This window comes from Cyrtonyx montezumae, unplaced genomic scaffold (assembly GCF_038088225.1).
Source record: "Cyrtonyx montezumae isolate F1298 unplaced genomic scaffold, pur_monq_1.0 scaffold_30, whole genome shotgun sequence".
In the NCBI taxonomy this organism is placed as follows: Eukaryota; Metazoa; Chordata; class Aves; order Galliformes; family Odontophoridae; genus Cyrtonyx; species Cyrtonyx montezumae.
Window position 1 is genome coordinate 13,179,946 of NW_027072035.1, and position 20,408 is coordinate 13,200,353.

Below are 20,408 nucleotides of genomic sequence, written 5' to 3' on the forward strand. Positions count from 1 at the left end.
TGACTTGAGGTTGAAGTGCATTAATTAGTATTTATACTCTGTGCTTTTGTCTGATTTCAAGGTTTATACCAGTGCTTTATTTTAGACAGCAGAATTGTGCTGACCTGATGGCCCACACTGGGGATTAGAGGCACTGTAAACATATTAACTATCTACAAAAAGTCATCATTTTGAAAAGGCTGTCTTCCTTCTTGGCCTTAATGTTGATTGCATGACCTACCTGCTTCCATGTTGGAGTGGGAGCAAAGAGAACTTGACAGTACAGTAAGTAGGTTTGTGTGAGGAAGTGGCAGGGAATCTTTTGAAACAGGTGATTATTCTGCATCATCTCTGTAAGGGCAAGGATTACTTTGATGATGGCTAGTAAATGAGACATACCTTTTGCTAAGAGTGGTATGTGTATATTTATATATACACATTCTGTATGATAAAGCTGCTCTGACAGTGAAGTCACTGTCTAATGTATTACTGATAGATAGATTCATTGTGACTTTTAGTCACAGTTCCTGGATTTAGAAATGGTTCTGTGTCATGGATATTTCAGGAACGTGTTAAGGGCAGTTTTTTGATGCAGCTGGCCAGCTAGGAGAGGTGCTCTAATGGGTCTGTTACTCATGAAGCTTTTTGAGGATGTAAGTACTGGCTGCACTGAAAATGAGGTGCAGAGTATAATATCCAGATGTTAAGTGAAGAAGACAAGTAGAAGGATGAAGACGCAGGACTTCAGCAGAGTAGTCTTTGGCTTGCCAAGGGAGCTGTCAACTGGCACCTGTGAAAGGCCATTAGGAGAGAAGAGGAGTTTGTGGTCTATGAAGTTAACCTCCAAACACAGGAACTTTCTGTCCTGATGTGCAGCAAAGTAAACCAGTTCCTTTCAACGAAGTTACTGTTTAGTCAGCCAGATCCCAGCTTCTTCACCATGCTTACTTAGCTATATCATTTACCCTCTTTGCAGGCTGAAGAATTTGAGTTTATTTAGCAGTTCCTCATATGAGTGCTTCATACTTCTAATTATCCTTGTTTATTTTCCCTAAGTCTATTATCAGATTGAGTTGTATATTTTTGAAATGAAGGGAACAAAGAAAGTCTTTGACTATTGTTAAAGGAGACAGTCACATGGCTGTTGTACTGGAAGATTCTTTTTTAAGGGAAGTTTCAGTGTTCTTTTTTTTTGCTAGAGTCTCCTATCATTATCTGGTATGGGAATAGTGTTTTTTAGATGAATATGTAAACCCAATTAGTAAGGCTGAAATTACTGAGGTTATGTAGGATCTTGCTAGAAAGTCCTGTCCCTTAAGTCATGCTGCTGTTTTTGGATATCTTGAAACAAGATTCATGCATTTACTAACTCCTGAGTGTGTCTTTGAAGTGCTTCATTAGAGTAGCACTACAGACCTACAGTGACCTTAATCAAAATTAGGTGTTGGAAAGGTTTGCCTTTTAATAATACACTTACATTTCTGTTTGGTATGACATGGATAAAAGTAATTTTCTTGAAATGACACTAGTGAAAATTTTACTTCATTAATGTATTTCTATATGGCTGGGGATGAAAAGGTTGTTACTGAAGTTATTCCTTCATTTAAAATATGTAATTAATGTGTTTTGTTTGAGGGTTGTTTCTATCATTTGTTTCATTTCAGGAGAACACTATTAACCTTTGTAAATGTGCTATTGATTCTGTGCTAACTGATAGCTAGAAACATCTTCCCTGTCTGAGAGGATGCATCATTAGGATGTAGTATTAATTAGGAAATAGCAGTACCTGTGATTTCCACTCATATTAATTCTTCTGACAAGGGAGTTTGGATATTGTTTTTATCAGATGTTACTCCTCGTGGACTGGCTGAAGGTCTGTTTCATCAATTCACTCATGAACCTGTCTCAATTTTGATCGTACAGTAATTGCTTTTTTTTTTTGCTTATTTTTTTTCCCAGTTGCCTGTGCTGCTTTTAATTTCTCCCTCCAATTTTACCTGTGACTAATTTATTATACTCCTACTGCAGCTTTAAATTGTGCTGATGTCTGTATAGCTGTGAATCAGAATGTGGTGATTAGCTTCGCATTAGCTACTTATGCTCTCTCATACTCATGTGGCATGGATACAACAAAGGAGATGAACTATTGAATTTTATTGCTTTTTTAGGTAATTTGCAGTGTGTTAGTTCTGAGAATGAAGTCAGAAAATAACATTGGTTGGAAAATTTGAGGCTGTGCTTTTAACAGGTTGATTTTAATTTTGCAGTACGTGGATAAACCAGTAAATGTATTAGAGTTAAGACCTGAATTAAATTTTAAATGCACCTATGCTTTTCAGCATGAGAGAAGAAAATCCTGAGAGGAGGGAAAAAACACACACCCTGGATAAAAAAATCAAATGAAATTTTCCCTAAATTACTCCCATTTGTAGAGGTTTACATTGTGGTTGTATCAACCAGGAGATACTTATTAAATGTACAATTGCAAATTAATTATGTGTCTCTGAATATAGTTTAAGAAACTGAAAGCTGTTTGCTTAAGGAATTTGAATTAGTGATTACAAGTTAACAAATTTAATTAGGTATGGGTAATGTGACTTGGATATTTTATTTCCATGTGGTGTTTTTTGTTAATAGCAAACTTTAAGTTACCATTTTAAGACAGAAGACTGCTTGGTATCATTTCAGAAACATATCCAAACAGGATTACCACAAAATTATATTGTTTTGTGCTTTAAATTTTATTTTTTGTGGTTATGGAAAAAAGCATATAATTAGAGAATTATTTTCTTAATGTCTTTTCATTATGAGCATTTCCTTTCTTTCTGTGTTATAAGCTGTTTTGAAATTGTTCTGATTTTTTTGGAGGAACTCATCTGAAGGAAAACTTCAGAAAGTGAAGAGTGACTTTATTTTCAAGATTGTTTGCTGCTGCAGTGTTCATTACATATGAAATCAAGTCAGGATTTTTTTAGTCAGAATACTACTGGTGGAGGGCGGGTACTGGTCAATCTCAAAGTTATACATAAAAGCAAAGCAGATAGTATTCATGCTGAAGTAAATAATGAGCTAAACAACAAACCTTGAGAGAGCAGATCTAATGTGGCATCTGTTTGTCAACACTGATGCACTAAAGAACTGAAGTCACTTATTAGTAGATGTGAAGAGCTGTCTTCAAAGGCGAATGGTGTTGGAATTATACTGATAAGCAACTGATTCTCTGACTTAAGTGTGAATACCAGAAGCAGTTTCCACATTTCACCCTGTTACAGTTCATTGGCCAAGACAGACTCCGTGGTAAAATGTAAGCCTCTTCAAATATTTCATATATGTATCTTACAGGACTTTATATATGAATTTTCATCCAAGGAGGTCTAAAGGTGGACTGTTAAAGACTGCTGAAAACTGGAAAGATGCCCTGTTGTTTTTGTTGTTGCTTTTGAAAGGGTTGAGCAAGTATTAACTCATATTTTTTGTTTTCCTAATAGATAGCAGTAGTGATGGGATCCTGTACAGCAGGAGGAGCATATGTACCTGCAATGGCTGATGAAAGCATTATTGTTGGCAAACAGGGAACGATATTCTTGGGAGGGCCACCACTGGTAAGCATAGGATGTTTTTGGTGACATAACTCCTAAAATTGCACTGCTGACTGCTGGGTATGTAGCCATTATACGACAGAATGAAGAGTGCCTCCATCAGCTCATCTGTACGAATCAGCTAATGGTAGTGACAGTGTTGAAAAATAGAATTTTGCAGCTGAGAATTTGCTCTATCAGCTAGTGTCACTGTGCTCTTTGTATCCATTATAGTTTCCATGGACATAAATAGGAGGCATTACTTTCAGAGTGAAGCAGTGCAGGAGACTTTTGTCAGGCCAAGCTGCTGAAAAATGCCAGCCTGAATCAAGCCTCAAAGGGAAGACTTGGCTAGGCAAGTCAGTAAGGAGACTATGTAGTCAGAAAGGAAGAAAACTTTTCAGTACTTTCAGAGGAGATTTCACAACTATCCTCCCGTTTAATTTGTTTTTTAGCAACCTGCAGAGGCAATGATCTTTATCTTTGTGCGTATAGATCAAACTTTAATATCACCAGCTGTCAGCTTTCCTGTTTGAGAGAGGTTTTCATATTCTCCCTGAAAATATTTTACTTGTCTTACTGTAAGCATCAAAATTACTTCAGAGTCCCTTAGAAACATCTGCTTCATGTTCTTGCAGATATTGTAGCTGTTAGTGTGTATGTGGTGTTTCCCAAAATGTCATTCCTATATGAAAAAAATTGGATTTGACTTTGCTGCTCGCCTGCCTAAAACAAAACATCCTAAGGAAACAAAAGAAGAATCTTGATGCTAGGTGTAATCACTCTTTGAATGTGTATACTTTTTAAAAAAAAAAAAAAAGAAATTGCAGGTACAGTCCAAAGTCTATAAAGTTTTCATAGGGCTTTTTTTTTGTAAGGTGGGTAGTATGGACTTAATGGGCAGCTAGATCTCGGTATTAAGAGGAGGAGTATAACGATAGTAGCAATGTCACAGAGACATTCTTCTGCACTGCCCTTAAGTTACAGAATCAGTATCTTTACCAGAAGTGCTGCTTTGTAGCTTAGGTGCTGTACTGACCAATAGGCATCTCCATCCCATCAGAAATTTCTGATCCTTCATTTCTTAGCGAAAGTTTGCTTCTTTCTGCATACCCTTCCCAACAGTGAAGGGAAGTCTGGAAAAATAGTGAAAAGTGCAAAATTTCCTTATATTTTCGTGCTAGGACCTCCTCTACATAGCAGCATTATCTGTTTCCAGAGATGTGATTTTTTTATAAAGTTTGTGTGCATTTCTGCCGTTGGTTTCAAGTAGGGAATTCTTTGAAAAACTGAAAACATGTGGAGGCTGTATCTGCAGTGTCAGTACTAACTTTATAAAAGTTCATTAAAAGTACTGTTTTTAGAATTCTCTATGAGTGGCAAACATATGTGGAACATGTAGTCTGAAGATACAGTCTGAAAAAGAGCTTGGAAACTGCTGTTCTAAAATTTTGTAAGAATGTTGCTCATTGTCCTTCTCATGTTATGCTTTTGTATTTGAGAGTAGAAGGTCTTTAGTTGTATTGTACATTTCTTTTGTCTGTATTGTTACAGTGTTTTGAAAGATTTGGATATGTGACCCATGGAGTATTTGGTTTATTGAAACCTGGGCTTTTTTATTAATTACTATTTTTTTGAAATATAGATTTATTTAATCAATATTAAATAAATATAAAGCTAATAATCTCCCAGATTTATAAGTGGAATATATTCCCTTCAAAAGTGGCTGATCTGTATTTCTTTGTGACATGTTATTCTATTTCTCGTTAATGAAGACAAGAACTTATTTAGTCAAGACTCATGCTTTTTTTCATGGGCCTTGGATGGATGGGTTTGGAAAGGCATAGCCCACTTGGAGTTCAGTCTGGCTGGAGGCATGAAGAGCAAGAAGATTAGTTCTGTTGGTACAGCAACAGTAAAAGAAGGGCAAGAGAAGGTGTGAGCCTGTTGCAGCTGAATAGGATAATGAAACTGGTGACAACAGACATGGAAGAGGCTGGGATACTCAGAGCTGTCTTTACCTCAGTGTTTACCAGTTGGATCTGGGTTCAGGATTCCCAGGTCCCTTAGTCCAGTGGAAAAGTCTGAAACAGGAGACTTCCTCTTTGTATAGGAGGACCAAAGTAGGGAACACGTGAATAGCTTAGATGTAGAAAAGTCCGTGGGGTCTGATGAGATTCCCCTGGCCTGACCAGCTAGGTAGCTCTCTTTACTAAGATAATTGGTTCAATGGACGAAGACAGGGTGGTGAATGTTGTTTATCATGACTTTAAACAGGCATTTAATGCTGCCTCCTGGAACAACCTTAACAAACTGATGAAGTACAGACTGGGTGAGATGGCGTGTAAAAAAAAAAAAAAACAAACAAAAACAACATTTAAACGTTGCAGTAAGGAAGATGTATTTGTGGGTGGTAAGTGAACAGTTGGGCTGGATGATCTTGGTGGTCTTTTCCAACCTTGGTGATTCTGTGGACCCAGCAAGTCTGCAAACACTATAAAACTGGGAAGAGTGATGGACAGATAGATGGGCATGGTGTTCTGTGGGACCCTGACCAGCTGGACAAAGGGCTCACAACAGCGTCTTGAAGTTCAGTGCTTTCTTGGAGGGAATAACACTATGTACCAGAAGAGTCTGGGGATTAACCAGTTGGGAAAGTGTGTCAGAAAACTGTGTCTCATGGTGGACAACCGAATTAAACATAAGCCAACATTGTTCCCTTGATGCAGAGCAACTGACAATATCCTGGACTGCTTTGGGAAAGTGTTTTTAGCAAGTCAGGAGTGATAGTTCTTCCTTTCTATTCAGCACTCATAAAACACACTTTGAGTCTTTGGTCCAGCTCTAGCCTCTCCTGTGCTATAAAGTCAAGGTCTTACTGAAGTGGATTCAGTGAAGGGACTGATCCATGTTATGTGGAGGGTATGTGAGCTCAGACTTTTCAGTCCTACAAATACTCAAGAAATCCCTCTATGTGGATGAGCACCTGATGGGGGGAGGTAAGGATGGTGGAGCCATCTTTTGAGAAATAGCATTTCAAGAGGCTGTGGAAAGGCATTTGTACTGTGAGGGTTGGGTGGCCGTGCACTGGAACAGGTTGCATCTTCATCCCTGGAGATACTGAAAACCCATCTGTATGTGGTCATGAATCTTGCAAACTGATATCCAGTTTGGAAGTGATTATAGTTTTCTCTGTCTTTTGCTGCCTTCATACTCTGTGTGGATGATGAATAATGGTTTCACTAGCTTGTGACGAATCCTATCCAAAAGGAGCACAGAGGAGCTTGAGGGAAATGTGTATTAGTGGAAATGTGTCAAGGGGTTTGTTTGTTTGTTTTGTTTTGGTTTTTTTTAAACCATGCTGTAAATGATACTTTATTTTAAGGAGGAATATGTTCACTGTTACATTATTTTGTATGTCTAAGGTTTGATTTAGTTCACGCATTCCAGATATTTTTACAGAGACATCATAATTGGTCTGAACAGTTTCATGCCCCTATTGCATTCTTTTTAGAAAAATTATACTTTTTCATTTATTGTATTTGTAATGGAAGATCTAGAACATAAAAGCTAATAATAATTGGCTTATGATTAGTGTTAAAATAAGTAACTAAAATTCACAGAATAAAAGTTTGCACAGTAAAGAAACAAGGTAATCAGAGGTATTATTTTTCTTCGAAAAAATGCATTACATTTTAAATTACTTCCTTGTTAACTGCTAAAAAAACCCAAATATTTTTTGAAAACGATTGTTCAGTAATGTGTAGGTGTGTCCACACTAAGAACAGATACATCAGCAAAGAGCAGAGTAAATGGGGAATCTTTCTCAATAGAAACTATATATAAATCAAGCAGATACCAAATCAGTACAGTTAAGTAATTTTGACAGAATTCTGTATTGTCACATTTGAAATGCTTTGAAGGACAGGAGCTGAAGAAGTACTCTGTAAAATGTTTTTTTTCAGTAATATGATTATATTGCTTTAACTAGGCCTGTATAAATATTACTGCAAGGCAAGTGTTATTTTCCTTTCCTTGCTGTAGGTTAAAGCAGCAACAGGTGAAGAGGTGTCAGCAGAGGATCTTGGTGGGGCAGATCTTCATTGCAGGTTTGAAGAAATATTTTTCTTCCATTCTTTAGACTTTATATAGTGTTTATATATGTATATTTTTAATTATTATTGTTCAGATTTTAAAACTGTGTTTAAATCTTAAAAGTTTATGACTTTCTGTGTAATTATCAGATAGTGATGAATAACTCCATTAGAGTAGTATGTTACTTCATATTATTCTAAGTATAATCTTGTTTCCATCATTCATGACTTTAAAGTACTTGGAGCCCATCATACGGGAGCATTGTGCACAACATAGTGGGCTTTGCTGTAGTCTTTTATGCTGAATGCTATTAGAGTAATAATTTTTGAGAAGGTTAGTGTATTTCTGCAGAGTATACCTCAGTTGGAAATGACTACAAATGAAGTCAAAATAGCCTGCATTTTTTCAAAGGGTGTATTGTAAGGCATTGGAGCAACCAGAGTTGCTCTGAACCTGGAGGTGTTCAGGGCCAGGTTGGGTGGGGTGCTCTGCACCCTCCCACCCGTGGCAAAGGGGTGGGCATTAAAGTGTTTTCCAACCCAAGTCATTCAGTGATTATAAGAATGAAGACTTCTGTGCAATTTCTGGTTCTAAAAAGGAAAGTAAAAAAAAAAAGGTATTACTTACAAGAAATGTTTAATTTTTACTTCAGTTTATTGAGTCGACTGAATAATCACTTTAAATAGCAGTTCATAGTATTCTTTTGTAAATATATGTTTTACTTCATAATCTAGAATTGTTTTCAATTTGAACAATGTTTGTCCTTCTTTATATTGTCATTTGGATTTTTGGCTTGTTGGATTTGATGTTTTGTGTCTTGTCTGATAGCATGAATATACTGTTAAAAGAAAGGTCCAAAAATACAAGTTTTATTTTGAACGTAATATTAGAAGGTAGCATGTGGAGCTGTGCTGTAGTATATTTATTTTAAATACACAGCTTTGTAAGTTTTAAAAACAACCTATTTTGCTTCACAGACTTTTTAAAAGTCCTTATATTCTTACTTGTATTTAAATACAGACATTCTGGTGTAACAGATCATTATGCTCTGGACGACAGTCATGCACTTCATCTGGCAAGGAAAACTGTACAAAGTTTAAATCTCCAAAAGAAAGTAGATGTAAGTATATAGTGCATTCTTCTAAAACCACTATGTTTTTTTAAGGTAGGAATGGTTTTCTTCCCTTATTTCACACAGTGTGTTCTTTGTTTCTGCCTCTAGGTGCTTTGGAAGTAGAATCTATGGTTCTTGTCTTTACTGTTGTGTGTAATACTTCAGTTCTGTAGTTACCTTCCTACTGTATTATTCCCAGCAAAATTCCTGCAATTACATGCGACACTGAAACACACACTATAACCACAACAGTATTTCAGGCTTGTGGAATTCCAGTTTAGGATGAGTTCAGTCTGGTCACATGCCTAATTTAATTTTAAATCCACATGTTCATTCCCGTGGACTTGAAATAGGATACCTGCTAACGTATCTCTTAGAACACTTCTTTTGCGTAACTCACCTTTTGTGAGTTATAGGACTGGGAGGTTGGAGCTGCATCGTGTCATTTTGGTATCTTAGTCTTTGTAATGTATTGTATGTATTTAAAAATCTGTTCTAGAAAACAGGGCAAATTTCATATAGTGGAGGTACTGTATTAACCTACTGGAAAGAAATGTGAGATGATGAATTGATAAAATCTCAGCAGCTGAAGGAGTAAACACATTGTTTATTTGTTTTTCAGAATAGCTGTCTAATAGGGCACAGGATATAAGGCCTCTCAGAATCATAGAATCCTTAGAGCTGGAAGGGACTTACAAAGCTCATCTAGTCCAGCTCCCCTGCAGTGAACAGGGACATGCACAGCTTGATCAGGCTGCCCAGGGCCTGATCCAGACTCACCATGAAGGTCTGCAGGGGTGGGGCATCAACCACATCGCTGGGCAGCATGTTCCTTCCTCTTTCAGTATTATTTTTGATGACATGGGAGAAGTTGTAATATGAAACACATGCAGAGGTATAGGCAGGAGCAGAAACAAAGGTCCACACTTTTGTTTCAGTTAAGTGAGGAAACATTATTCTTCTGTTTAAGAAACTTGATCTTTTTGCAAAATGAGGACAAGCCACAGACATTTTGATGTGGTTGATGAAGACTGGATTCAGAGCAGCTTTCAAACTAACTAGTGTTACTTTGTTTTGTTTTTAAACCCTAATGTGGACAAATAATGCCCTTAATTGTGAAAATTGTTTTCTTAAATTTCAATAGGTGTCTATAGAACCATCAAAAGAACCTTTATTTCCTGCTGATGAAATATATGGAATAGTTGGTGACCAGCTAAAAAGAAACTTTGATGTCAAAGAGGTAAGAATATAAATGAGAAATAATATAAATAGAAATGTCTGCATGCCCATACATGAATGCGCTCACTTTTCTTGGAAATAAAATGAATGTAACATTGTAGTTTGTTTGCAGAAATCTGATCTGGAGCGTTTAGCATATAGTTAAATCTTTGTGAATTTTTTAACCTTTTTCTGGATGTTCTTGTCTGACAGATCCATTGCATGTTGAAAATACAATGCTTTCAAGTCCTAATTTTATGAAAGGTGAGCAAAGAATAGATATAGCTAGTACTCTGAAAAGACAGCTAGGAAACTGAACTTGCCAGACATTCCGTAGACTTGCCAACTGATAGATTTCCCAAATAAAAATAAAGAGCAGGTATTTAGAAGTTCTATGGAGTGTAAGCACCCCAAATAATTCAGAGCTTTCCAAACTACTTACAGCAATTATTGTATTGTAACACAGATCTAGTGCAATTACTTTCCTGGATACCTTCAGAGATGACAGCCTCTGTACTGGATTTCCCTTGAAATTGAAGTAATCAGAAAGAGATTTGTTTGTGTAATTTTACTGTTTAGTTACAGCATTCTTAATCTTGATATTCAGGTTTTTTGTGATCATATAAATAAATCACACTTCAAAAAGTGAATGGACATAGCCTGCCTTCCACACAGCCCACATAGTGGCCTGCTTGGTTATCTTTTAATGGAAAGCATGAAGGCAGATATTAGTATGTTCTTTCCTTCTAAAAACAAAAATAAAACTGTGAAGGATTAGAGATTCATTTTATTTTTCTGTTTTTTTCTTTTTTTCTTCAGGTTATTGCTAGAATTGTAGATGGAAGTAGATTTGATGAATTCAAAGCCTTATATGGAGATACTTTAATCACAGGTATTAAAATATAATTATTTTGTGTATTCGTTGGTATTACAGTTGGATTTGTTTTGTTTGGATCACTTAGTTGAATTATTTTTTTCCTCAAAAGAATAGCTGTTTCAGTTGACAAGAGAAAGTGTTATTTTTTATGTGTTACTGTTAAATGAATTGAAATTTGCATATTTACCTTTCTTCTCCAGGATTTGCAAGAATATTTGGTTATCTAGTAGGAATTATTGGAAACAATGGAGTTCTCTTCTCAGAGTCAGCCAAAAAGGTAAATAGAAAACTTCCTAGCAAAATTTCTGGTGAAGAATTTGGGAGGTCCACATTCTTTAAATAATGAAAGTAAACAGGCTGCAGGTTTCTCAAATGAACAAGAAATGACTTGATACAATAAAGATAATTGATGTTATTTTCTAGAATCATAGGGTAGTCAAGCCTTCAAATCTGTATTTCTCCAATTTAGAAATAACAATATACAGGACCATGTCCAAGGCCTTGCATAAGTCCAGGTAGATAACATCAGCTGCCCTACCTCTGTCCACCAGTGTTATCCATCCATCACAGAAGACCACCCAATGGATTAGGCATGTTCTGCCCTTGGTGAAGGTGTACTCACTCTCTCAGATGACCTCCTCATCTTGCATGTGCTAGGAATTTCACCTGACAACCCTGACTGTTCAGATTGAACTTTATGTACTGGAGAATGTTTTGAGCATTGCATTTAGTGACATTGTTTTCAGCTGTGTTTGTATCAACACGGTTATTTCAAAGTTGAAAATAACTTTCAGTATTTTGATACTCCTGGTATTTCTGTAATGATTTTGAGGAGCAATACTTTTCCTACCAATGGAAATAATGACAGGAATCTTCCCTAGTTTCTGCTTTTGCTGATATATCAGTAATCTAAGGAGGTGGTGGTCCCATTTTGTTTGTTCACTTTGTCCACAACATTGCTGATAGAAACTTATTTTTGAAATATGGCAAAAGTACTATGGCATATCTCCTTCTCTTGATCATCACTATATTTTCTGTGCATGAAATCCATGGACTTCGAAGTGCTGGTAGTGATGGCTTCACTGATCTGATACTTAAAGGCTTACTGTTTCTGTTTAACCCCCTGCAGGGTACACATTTCATCCAGCTGTGTTGCCAGAGAAATATTCCCATTGTGTTTTTGCAGAATATTACTGGTAAGCTCAGTATTATGAAGTGTTGGTATGCTGTAGTCTTTGCTTCTAACTGTTGAGACTCATAACTTCCAGGCATCATCTTTTATGCTTATCTACATCTATAGCCTCTTCTAGAATCAGCCTGTCTGCAACTGATGAAGACCTTGTCATGCTGATGATTTAAGCACTTTATTGTGCATATTATGAAGTACAGTGCAATATGATAGTACAGAGATCATACTGACTCTTTTTTTTTCATCATGTAACTCATTAGGTTTCATGGTTGGTAAAGAATATGAAGCTGGAGGGATAGCAAAAGATGGTGCAAAGATGGTAACCGCTGTAGCTTGTGCCAGTGTACCTAAAATAACAGTCATTATTGGTGGTTCTTATGGTGCTGGAAACTATGGGATGTGTGGAAGAGCATACAGGTAAGTGTTACTTTAAATTACAGCAGGAATAGAGAAACAGTGATAAAGTGCTACTCTGAAAAGCTACTTGATTCTTGCAGAAGTGAATGGTCATAAGTGAATGACAACTATACAAAACTGTAAAGGTAGATAGACTCATTATTAACATAAATTCAAGTGGCAGAAGATTTCCAGCATATAAGCATGCTGTCATGGTTTTCTGACATAGCTGGGTGGAAGGGAAAGTGGATAGTCTTAAACAGTTGCTATTTAGTATGGACTGGCTTGTTATTTTGCATTCATGTGGAAAAAACTAGCTTGAATTAAAAAAAAAAAATAAAAAACATGCAATTTAAGAAGTGTAGTTTTTATGAGCCGTACTTGCAAAACCTGTAGGTTTTTTTTTGGTTTGTTTTGCTTATTGGACATGACTCATTACAATTTTTTAAATTACTTTTTAAAGTTGTTAGTGATACTTATCCAATAAAAGCTCTTAGGGGATTCTAAGATGAACAAGAGATTTATAAGGTGCTTAGATGTAGGAATGAGCTGAATTTCTATATTTTGAAACATAATGCTGCAGGTATTTAATATGTTAATTTGTATTCCTCAAAAAAACAATAAATTTTAAGACTTTTATGCATAAAACATATCTTAGAGATAATTCTGTACTTTAAAATTATGCAATGGCTTATTTTAATATTCAACACATATTTTTTCAGTCCAAGATTTCTTTATATGTGGCCAAATGCTCGCATATCAGTGATGGGAGGGGAGCAGGCTGCAACTGTTCTAGCTACAATTGCTAAGGACCAAAAAGCAAGAGAGGGAAAACAGGTAAAAATTTCATTTATGGTACGGTCATTATAATTTACTGCTTCGCTGTGTGTGCTCAGATTACATACCTGGAAGGTATTTTACAGAGTGAGATACCAGGTGAGCTACTGTTCTTATAGTGCCACTTTGTCCATTGACAACAATGAAACATCTGTGAAACGTTGTCATTTATGTCTTCTAAATGCGAGGGCCATTCATGACAATTCTTGTCTTTGATGAAAAAGAATTTCTTATATCATCATGTTACGGGGATCTTTTGCATACAATTATTCTATCTGCCCAAGATTAGCAGCAAGGGACTCCCACTCCCCTACACCCACTTGGGAGTATGAGGAATACGTGAGAATAAAGTGCCTTTCCAATTACTTTTGAAGTAGGCAGTTCTACTGAAATCTGATCCTCACATTATTCAGTGACTGAGAATAATGAGACTTAAAATAGCAGAAGCATGGGGAGGTTTGAAAAAGATTTTTACTTACTTAATAATTATAGCTAATAATTATTGCTATTTAGCTCAATAATATTTTCTAGTTTCTCCGTATGATCTTCTCTGCTGTGATTTTTAAATTACCTAGTTTATGTTTACATTATTTCAAATGTACGTTAGTTGGTTTCATAAAAAGTGATTTTACTGCAGTGTTGTAGAATTGCTTTTCTTACCAAGAGTAGTTACTGAGAATAGTGAAGCAGTTATGTACATCTTTCCTCTGGAGTTCTTTTTCTACTCTGTATTCTGTCCTTCTGTGAATAAAACGTGTTCATCCTTATCTCTCTTTTTCAACTTCTCAAGTCCCTAAGATTGATGGTATTACATACAGGAAGTCAGTGAGGATTGTGGTTATGAGGAGACTTGAAAATTTTCTGAATTACAACAGTCACCACTGTGGATTATAGAGAATCTTAGCCTAGAATAGCACAGGTTTGTTTTATTAAAAATCTTGTTGAAGACAGGTCAGAACAGGATGTATTCAATAAAGTAGCTTCAGTAATTTCTCTGATGCTAATCCTCAGTTTCTCTTAACACTCATTCAAGTCTTAATCTCACTATATCAGCAAATAAATTTGACAAAAAAATATGGTGAAATATGGTTTTTTTTGCCATTTACTTTCTTTTTCCTATTCATCCCAGTTTCAAGAAGTAATTCCACAACCAAGTATGCCAGATCTGTAACTGCAAGCAAAAAGGTGAAAACAATTTGGAGCAGTTATTTTGGCAGTTTCTTCTTGTTCGGTGCTGCATGTAAAGCTCTATTGTCACTGTGTAAGAAAATATCAAAGAATGTATTTTCTGTGCTCATTGATTTCCCTGTTTTGCTGCAGTTATCTAAGGCAGATGAAGAAGCCTTGAAGGAGCCGATCATTAGGAGGTTTGAAGAGGAAGGAAACCCTTATTATTCCAGTGCACGGTAACAAGAAAATGACTTTTCCAAAACCTGATTATAATCACAGGACATAATAATAACTTTAAATCGTAGTGTTGAATGACAGGAAAGCAGAGCACGCTGGAGCAAAAGTTTAGTTTGATATGCAGGAGTGCAACTCTACAAGCATCAAATAAATATTTTCTCATCTCTGAGACTTTGTACTGCATACTGTTTCAGAAGAAAACAGGCTCTTGCAGGAATTACAACACTGTTTCTGGAAGTAATGATATGGTTATTCTGTGCTAGTTTCACACTGTCTATAATAATCATTCTGCTTATTTTTCTGGTTGTGGTATATTCACAGTCCAGTTCTTCATTGAGTCTCTGGTGCTATGATAAGATGTGTATTCTCAGTAGGGTAGCATGGCATTTGCACTGTAATTTAGGCAGATTTCAGTGGTGGAGTCGTATAGCATGTGGATCAGGGGTTTGGGGAGAGTTTTTGTCTTGTCTGTGATCTCTGTTGCTCGTTGAGGTCTGCATGGTAGTGTAAGTCATCATGATTACTTTCTTGAAATTACAGATGTAAATGCAACCTCCCACTGGTACTAAGTCATAATTATTTGGGATTTTTGCATATAGTCAATAAAGATAGTTTTGTAAAATCCTAATTCTTTATTCATATGAACTTCTTGGTGGCATAATGTTTTGTTTTTTTTCCCCCAGTCTTTTTAATGGTTTTACTTATTTATTTATTTATTTATAGGGTTTCCCCCAAATTTTGATGGTGTCAGTTGTGCTGTCTCTCTTAAAGATAAAGCCTGGTACCTCTACCACAAAACCTTGTGCTATTCCCTGGGGAAATGAGGAAAAATGGAAACACGTATTGTCATCTTCTATAATTGGATTTAAGGAAAAGAATTTTCCACTGAAATAATAACATTAAAGAAATGAGTCAGTCTGTCAGTATTTAAAATGAATCCCTACATTGAAGGAGGAAATTAAAGATCTCAGTTTTCTTATATTTTCTCTTTTTAATATGTTCACTGAAGACACGGTCGTAGTCTCTTAGTACTCATGATTGGGAATAATTGGATTCATTTAGCACCCAATATATCCAGTATAATGATTAAACAAAATCTTGTCCCTTCCCAAAAAACTGCAGAGCATTGTCATAATTTGCAGCAATAAATTCAACTGTGTGAATAAAGTTAGAATTTTAAAAAGTAATAATTTGGATATGAAACTGGAGTATTTAATACCAACTTTCAGCTCTCTATAGACCAGTTTTATAGGCTGCAAATCCATCGGCATCTCAGTAAATAACCTAACTTTGCTAGGCATTAGGAAATGCTCTTAGCAGTATGAAACATGTTCTTCACTTAGAAAAGGCAGGGTTGTTACGTAGTACTGCCTTGTAGCTTGGAAGGACATTGTGTGTGCACTAGCTGAAAGATGACTGAGAACTAGCTTTTATCTGGATTGCATCTTGTTGAGTTCTTGTGATGCTGATGCTGTACTCAAGCTAATAAACCCAACTGAGCTGTGAAGTCAAGTGTCAGAGCTGACATTCCTCTGAGGCTGATCTGTCTAAAAGCAAGTAAAGTGAAATGCCTCTTGTCACTGAGCACTCTTGAGAGTGGTGAGTGATTGACCCAGGTCAAGGCAGTCCAGGTTGGTTTCTTTCTCTCTGTCCGTGTAGGTGTAGTCTGCATTGCCTAGAAGCTTTTAATTGCTCTCTGGTAGGTGTCATTGGATGTATTATAGATATTCTTGGGTTTTCTGCCTTCATTTTGAGAATTCCTGTGAGGGCTGCTTTGTGTGTACCTTTTCCTTTCATTTCTTGCTCATTCAAAAGAAAGATTTCAGACCATTCACTGATATTTTTTTAACTGTGGTGTAGTCTGCCCAACCAGAAACAAAGATTCAAGGTAGGATTACATTCCCTGTGGCATGTAATGTATGCAAGAAAGGGTTTTTGCACCATGAAGCTAACCTGCTGTTACTCAATGTGAGTAGTTGCTAATTGAGCTAGCTTTTGTTGTAGATAGAGAAAGGTAACTTGTTCCCTTTGCTCTAAGGGGGTCCCAAGCATGGTTTAAAAAAAAAACAGACCACAACAGTGAACAGTCAGCCATGTGTCACTGTGTCTGTTTGAAACTGGATCTAGAAAGCCTTTGTTTTGTCAGACCATAACGAGTTCCGTCCACCAGGAAGACAGAAGTTTGTTGGAGAAAGCTTTTCACTGTAGAGAGAAAAGAAAGATAAATGGAACTAGAGCCTGCTTTCTTGTACTGCTTGGTTGCAGACAGTCTGTAAGCTTGCTCATACTGTCCTCTTGCTAATTTATGAGGACTTCGTCTCACCTCTGGTGTCCACTGAGATTGATGTGGCCCTTCCAGTTGACTTCATTAGGCTTTGACTCAAGCTTTGAGTCGTAATGAGAGGAAAGAAAAATGCCTTAATGATCTTAAAATACAGGCAAATTTCCTTGTTTACACTTCATATGTATTTTTTCTTAAAAATGTCTAATTGTTACATGTACAGAATGTCAATTCTGTTCCCCATGGTTGCATTATCTGATAAAACTTTAATCAATTATTTGATTAGAACCTTTCACACTGCGCAGTTAATTAACGGAAGTCATTAGGCAGCACCATTTTTAATGAGCTATATTAATCTACAGGTTTCTAAAAGGAGTTTCAGCAGATTGGACCATAACAAATTACATGGGCATTTCACTTTTTGGGGCTGTTCATTTCTTTTACTCACAGTGTTTCTGTTATGAATGTTTTATGAGCGTAGATGTGACTCATGTTCTAGGAGTGGGGTTTTAATAGATAGTTCAATTATTAATGTTTCATCCCAGTAGAGAATGTAGTTTTGTTTAAACAAAGAGAAGCAGAAGCCAGGGGGTAACCATCTGAAAGTGGCTTGACTTTTATGCAGCACAGAACCTGTGTTGGATATAAGTTAATTGTGCTGCAACAAAAATCAATCTGCCATTTTAAAATGTGCCTCATGTTTGGGTGTGTTTATTACAGCAGTAGTCCCTAGGAAGTTGCAACATGGAGGTGTTATACCACATGAAGTCAGTGATTCTTCTTCATTCAGTTCATCTCTGCCCTCCCCAGCCCTCAGCAGATTTATTAAACGTTCCTGAAGAAGTATGAATTGCTTCATTTAGTTTCAGTCTTCTTCGTAAATAAAAAGCATAGCACTAGTGTTTGTTACAAATTGTGCTTCAGCAATACTCTTGTGCCCCGTTTAGGGTAGGAGGCTCCTCTGCCTGATCAGGTACGGTGAAGGTGGAAGGTTGTCAGTAGTGTCTGGTTGTGCCTCAACATTATCAGCGTGTACTGAGAGCAGGCTTTTACAGTTGAGAGAAATGTCCTCATTATAATGCTTTCTTTTTAATTGGATTTTTTTACAATTAATATTCAAACAACAGGTAATTTGCAACTGGAAAATTTAGTTAGAAAGGGATGATTATGCTTTCTATAATGAAAAGACAGGATGAGCTTTCTTTTCATGGCCCTTTCTTGTTGTTTTAAAACAATGTTAGTGGAGTACTTTTTTCCAAAGACAGAGAAGAAAACAGTAGACATGACAGCACTGTAGTAAGTTCAGAAAAGATAGAAATTAAGTCTCACTAGGGGAAGATGGGATTAAAAAGGAGTATCGCTGTCCTAACTGAAGTACTGAACCTCTGTTTTGCAAACCTTGGTTAAAATATTTGTATTTCTAAGGAAGGCTTGAGTTGCCATAACCAGTGTGGCGTTTTATCTTGTCGAGGAGGTAGAAGGTGCACAGTATTTACAATTTTGTGGCCTGTTGGGGGCTTTGGGTTGGTTTTTGTTTTGGGTAGGATGTAGCTGCAGAGATCTGATGTAGCGAGAGCTTTAGTTTTCAGATAATGCTGAAGAGATTGTTTCCAAGTGTTTGTGAATTTGAAGACTTAGTAATCTGGTGTTGGCCAGAGATTCTGACACAGTCTGCATTCATTGTCTTCAGAGCTGTAAGAAGGGGAGGGTATTAGCTTACTCTTGTTTAGAAATGGGCTTCAGCAAAACAACAACAGCAGATACTGGAGATACTTAAAATTAAGCAATCTCTTCTAATGATGAAAGTATAAAAACATTAAGCAAGCTTATCTGAGAGCTGGATTAAGATGAATATGTACATAATGATGTGACACAGTCCTTTAAGTACTAGTGTTTTTAATACATGAAGGTATTGAGAAAACATCATTTTCCATGCCACCCTAAGCTTCTGCTCTCTTTTAATCAACAAACAGGACAAAATAGTACGCACTGGTCTACTTCATTCATGATAAGCTGAATTAATGCCATGGCTTCATATGCAGTTTGGCTCTATTCCTTGCTATTTACTTTTAACTGTTTTCAGTTTTATGTGCTTTGAAAATGTACCTGCAGAGTATGTTAATTTCTTTTAATTATTGTTGTTTGTCTTTTTCCTAGGCTGTGGGACGATGGAATCATTGATCCTGCTGATACTAGACTGGTTTTGGGCCTCAGTCTCAGCGCAGCACTAAATGCACCTACGAAGAAGACAGAATTTGGGATATTCAGGATGTAATCTGAATGTATGCTAATCAGAATTACATCTCTGTGTTTCATCGAGGGCTAGAGAGTGAAGTTGCTACAACTCCAAAGCGTTTTAAACTGGTTTAATAAATAAAGGCTTATGTGATGCTATTCTTGATGGAAAAGTCTTAATTGTATATTTTCACTGAGTAATCATTGTACAGGCCTTTGATGCCTTGATACTGATTTGAGGTCAGACAGTCACAGTGCTTGTAGAGCGCTGCATTGCTCAGTTCATGAATAAACTGCAACTTCTGACATTAAGTCAAAATGTTTGATGAGAAATCATTCATCCCTTACTCGAGTACATCTGCAGAATACACTCCAAATTTGCTGCGTATCAGCTCCTTCGTTTTGTTTAATTTCTTCTTTCTCTGTCTCCTACAAATGCAAAATTTTCTTGCAATCTAACAACCAAAAGTAAAATCCACATTTTATGGTAAACAAATTTTTGCAAGAGAAGTGCAGGAGCAGTAACCAGGGAGTTCAACACAGCGTGAAGTTATAGATTTCATGCAGCTGTTGACATTTTGCCCTTTCTCTGGCTTTTATCCAGAAAAGGTTCCTCTCTGTATGATACCCTGAAGTCAAAACAAGGAGAGAATCTGATGGATGTGTAACTTTGTTCTGTAAGAGCTGGAGAGAGCGCGCTACATCTGTGTGAGCTGCAGGTTGCTGACAACGCCTCTGAAGATGAGGGTTGGCTGCTGAGGTGTTTCAGCCTCTTCATACAGTGATGTGATCCTCCGGGCAAAGTTTCAGGAGACTCAGCAGGCTCTCCAAATGGGTCAGTGCTTGACCCAGACAGAGCACTTGCCTGAATCCCAATGACTTTGGGGTTAAGATGCTGTAGCACTTTGTTAAATCTCATGATTTGTTTAGTGTACTTTGTTGCAGTGTAATATTTCTGGAGAATTCAGTGCCTGCTATTTCATGTGTTCCTTACAGAAATGCTGTACCTTGGAGAAACTAAATGCTTGACATCAATTGTGCCTAGAGTGAGGAGGCAAATTCTGTGCTATCTGGGTCTCCGAAGGGGCCTATCTAGCTTGGTACTGCAGATGTCTAGACACCAGTAAACTGCAAAGTGACAGAAATACTTTTGACTGACAGTCCAATTCCGGAATACTTTAAAAGTGCACGGGTGGAAGTCA

General features: G+C 36.7%; 1 protein-coding gene across 2 annotated transcripts in view; it reads left to right on the plus strand.

Annotated features, from left to right (window-relative positions):
• MCCC2 (methylcrotonyl-CoA carboxylase subunit 2) overlaps window positions 1-20,408 on the plus strand; it is a 424,975-nt gene that overhangs the window by 11,007 nt on the left and 393,560 nt on the right. Inside the window, exons 7-17 of one of the 2 annotated variants that reach the window (XR_010622657.1) lie at window positions 3,468-3,581; window positions 7,602-7,666; window positions 8,673-8,772; window positions 9,911-10,006; window positions 10,804-10,876; window positions 11,062-11,138; window positions 11,991-12,057; window positions 12,311-12,467; window positions 13,169-13,283; window positions 14,604-14,689; window positions 19,129-19,454. Coding sequence is in view for 1 of the 2 variants with exons in the window: in XM_065744320.1 (XP_065600392.1) it covers window positions 3,468-3,581; window positions 7,602-7,666; window positions 8,673-8,772; window positions 9,911-10,006; window positions 10,804-10,876; window positions 11,062-11,138; window positions 11,991-12,057; window positions 12,311-12,467; window positions 13,169-13,283; window positions 14,604-14,689; window positions 19,129-19,246 (1,068 nt within the window). In the remaining variant the exon portion in view is untranslated. Of the gene's footprint in view, window positions 1-3,467; window positions 3,582-7,601; window positions 7,667-8,672; window positions 8,773-9,910; window positions 10,007-10,803; window positions 10,877-11,061; window positions 11,139-11,990; window positions 12,058-12,310; window positions 12,468-13,168; window positions 13,284-14,603; window positions 14,690-19,128; window positions 19,541-20,408 lie in introns of those variants that run through there. The other variant, XM_065744320.1, reaches the window with a different exon arrangement.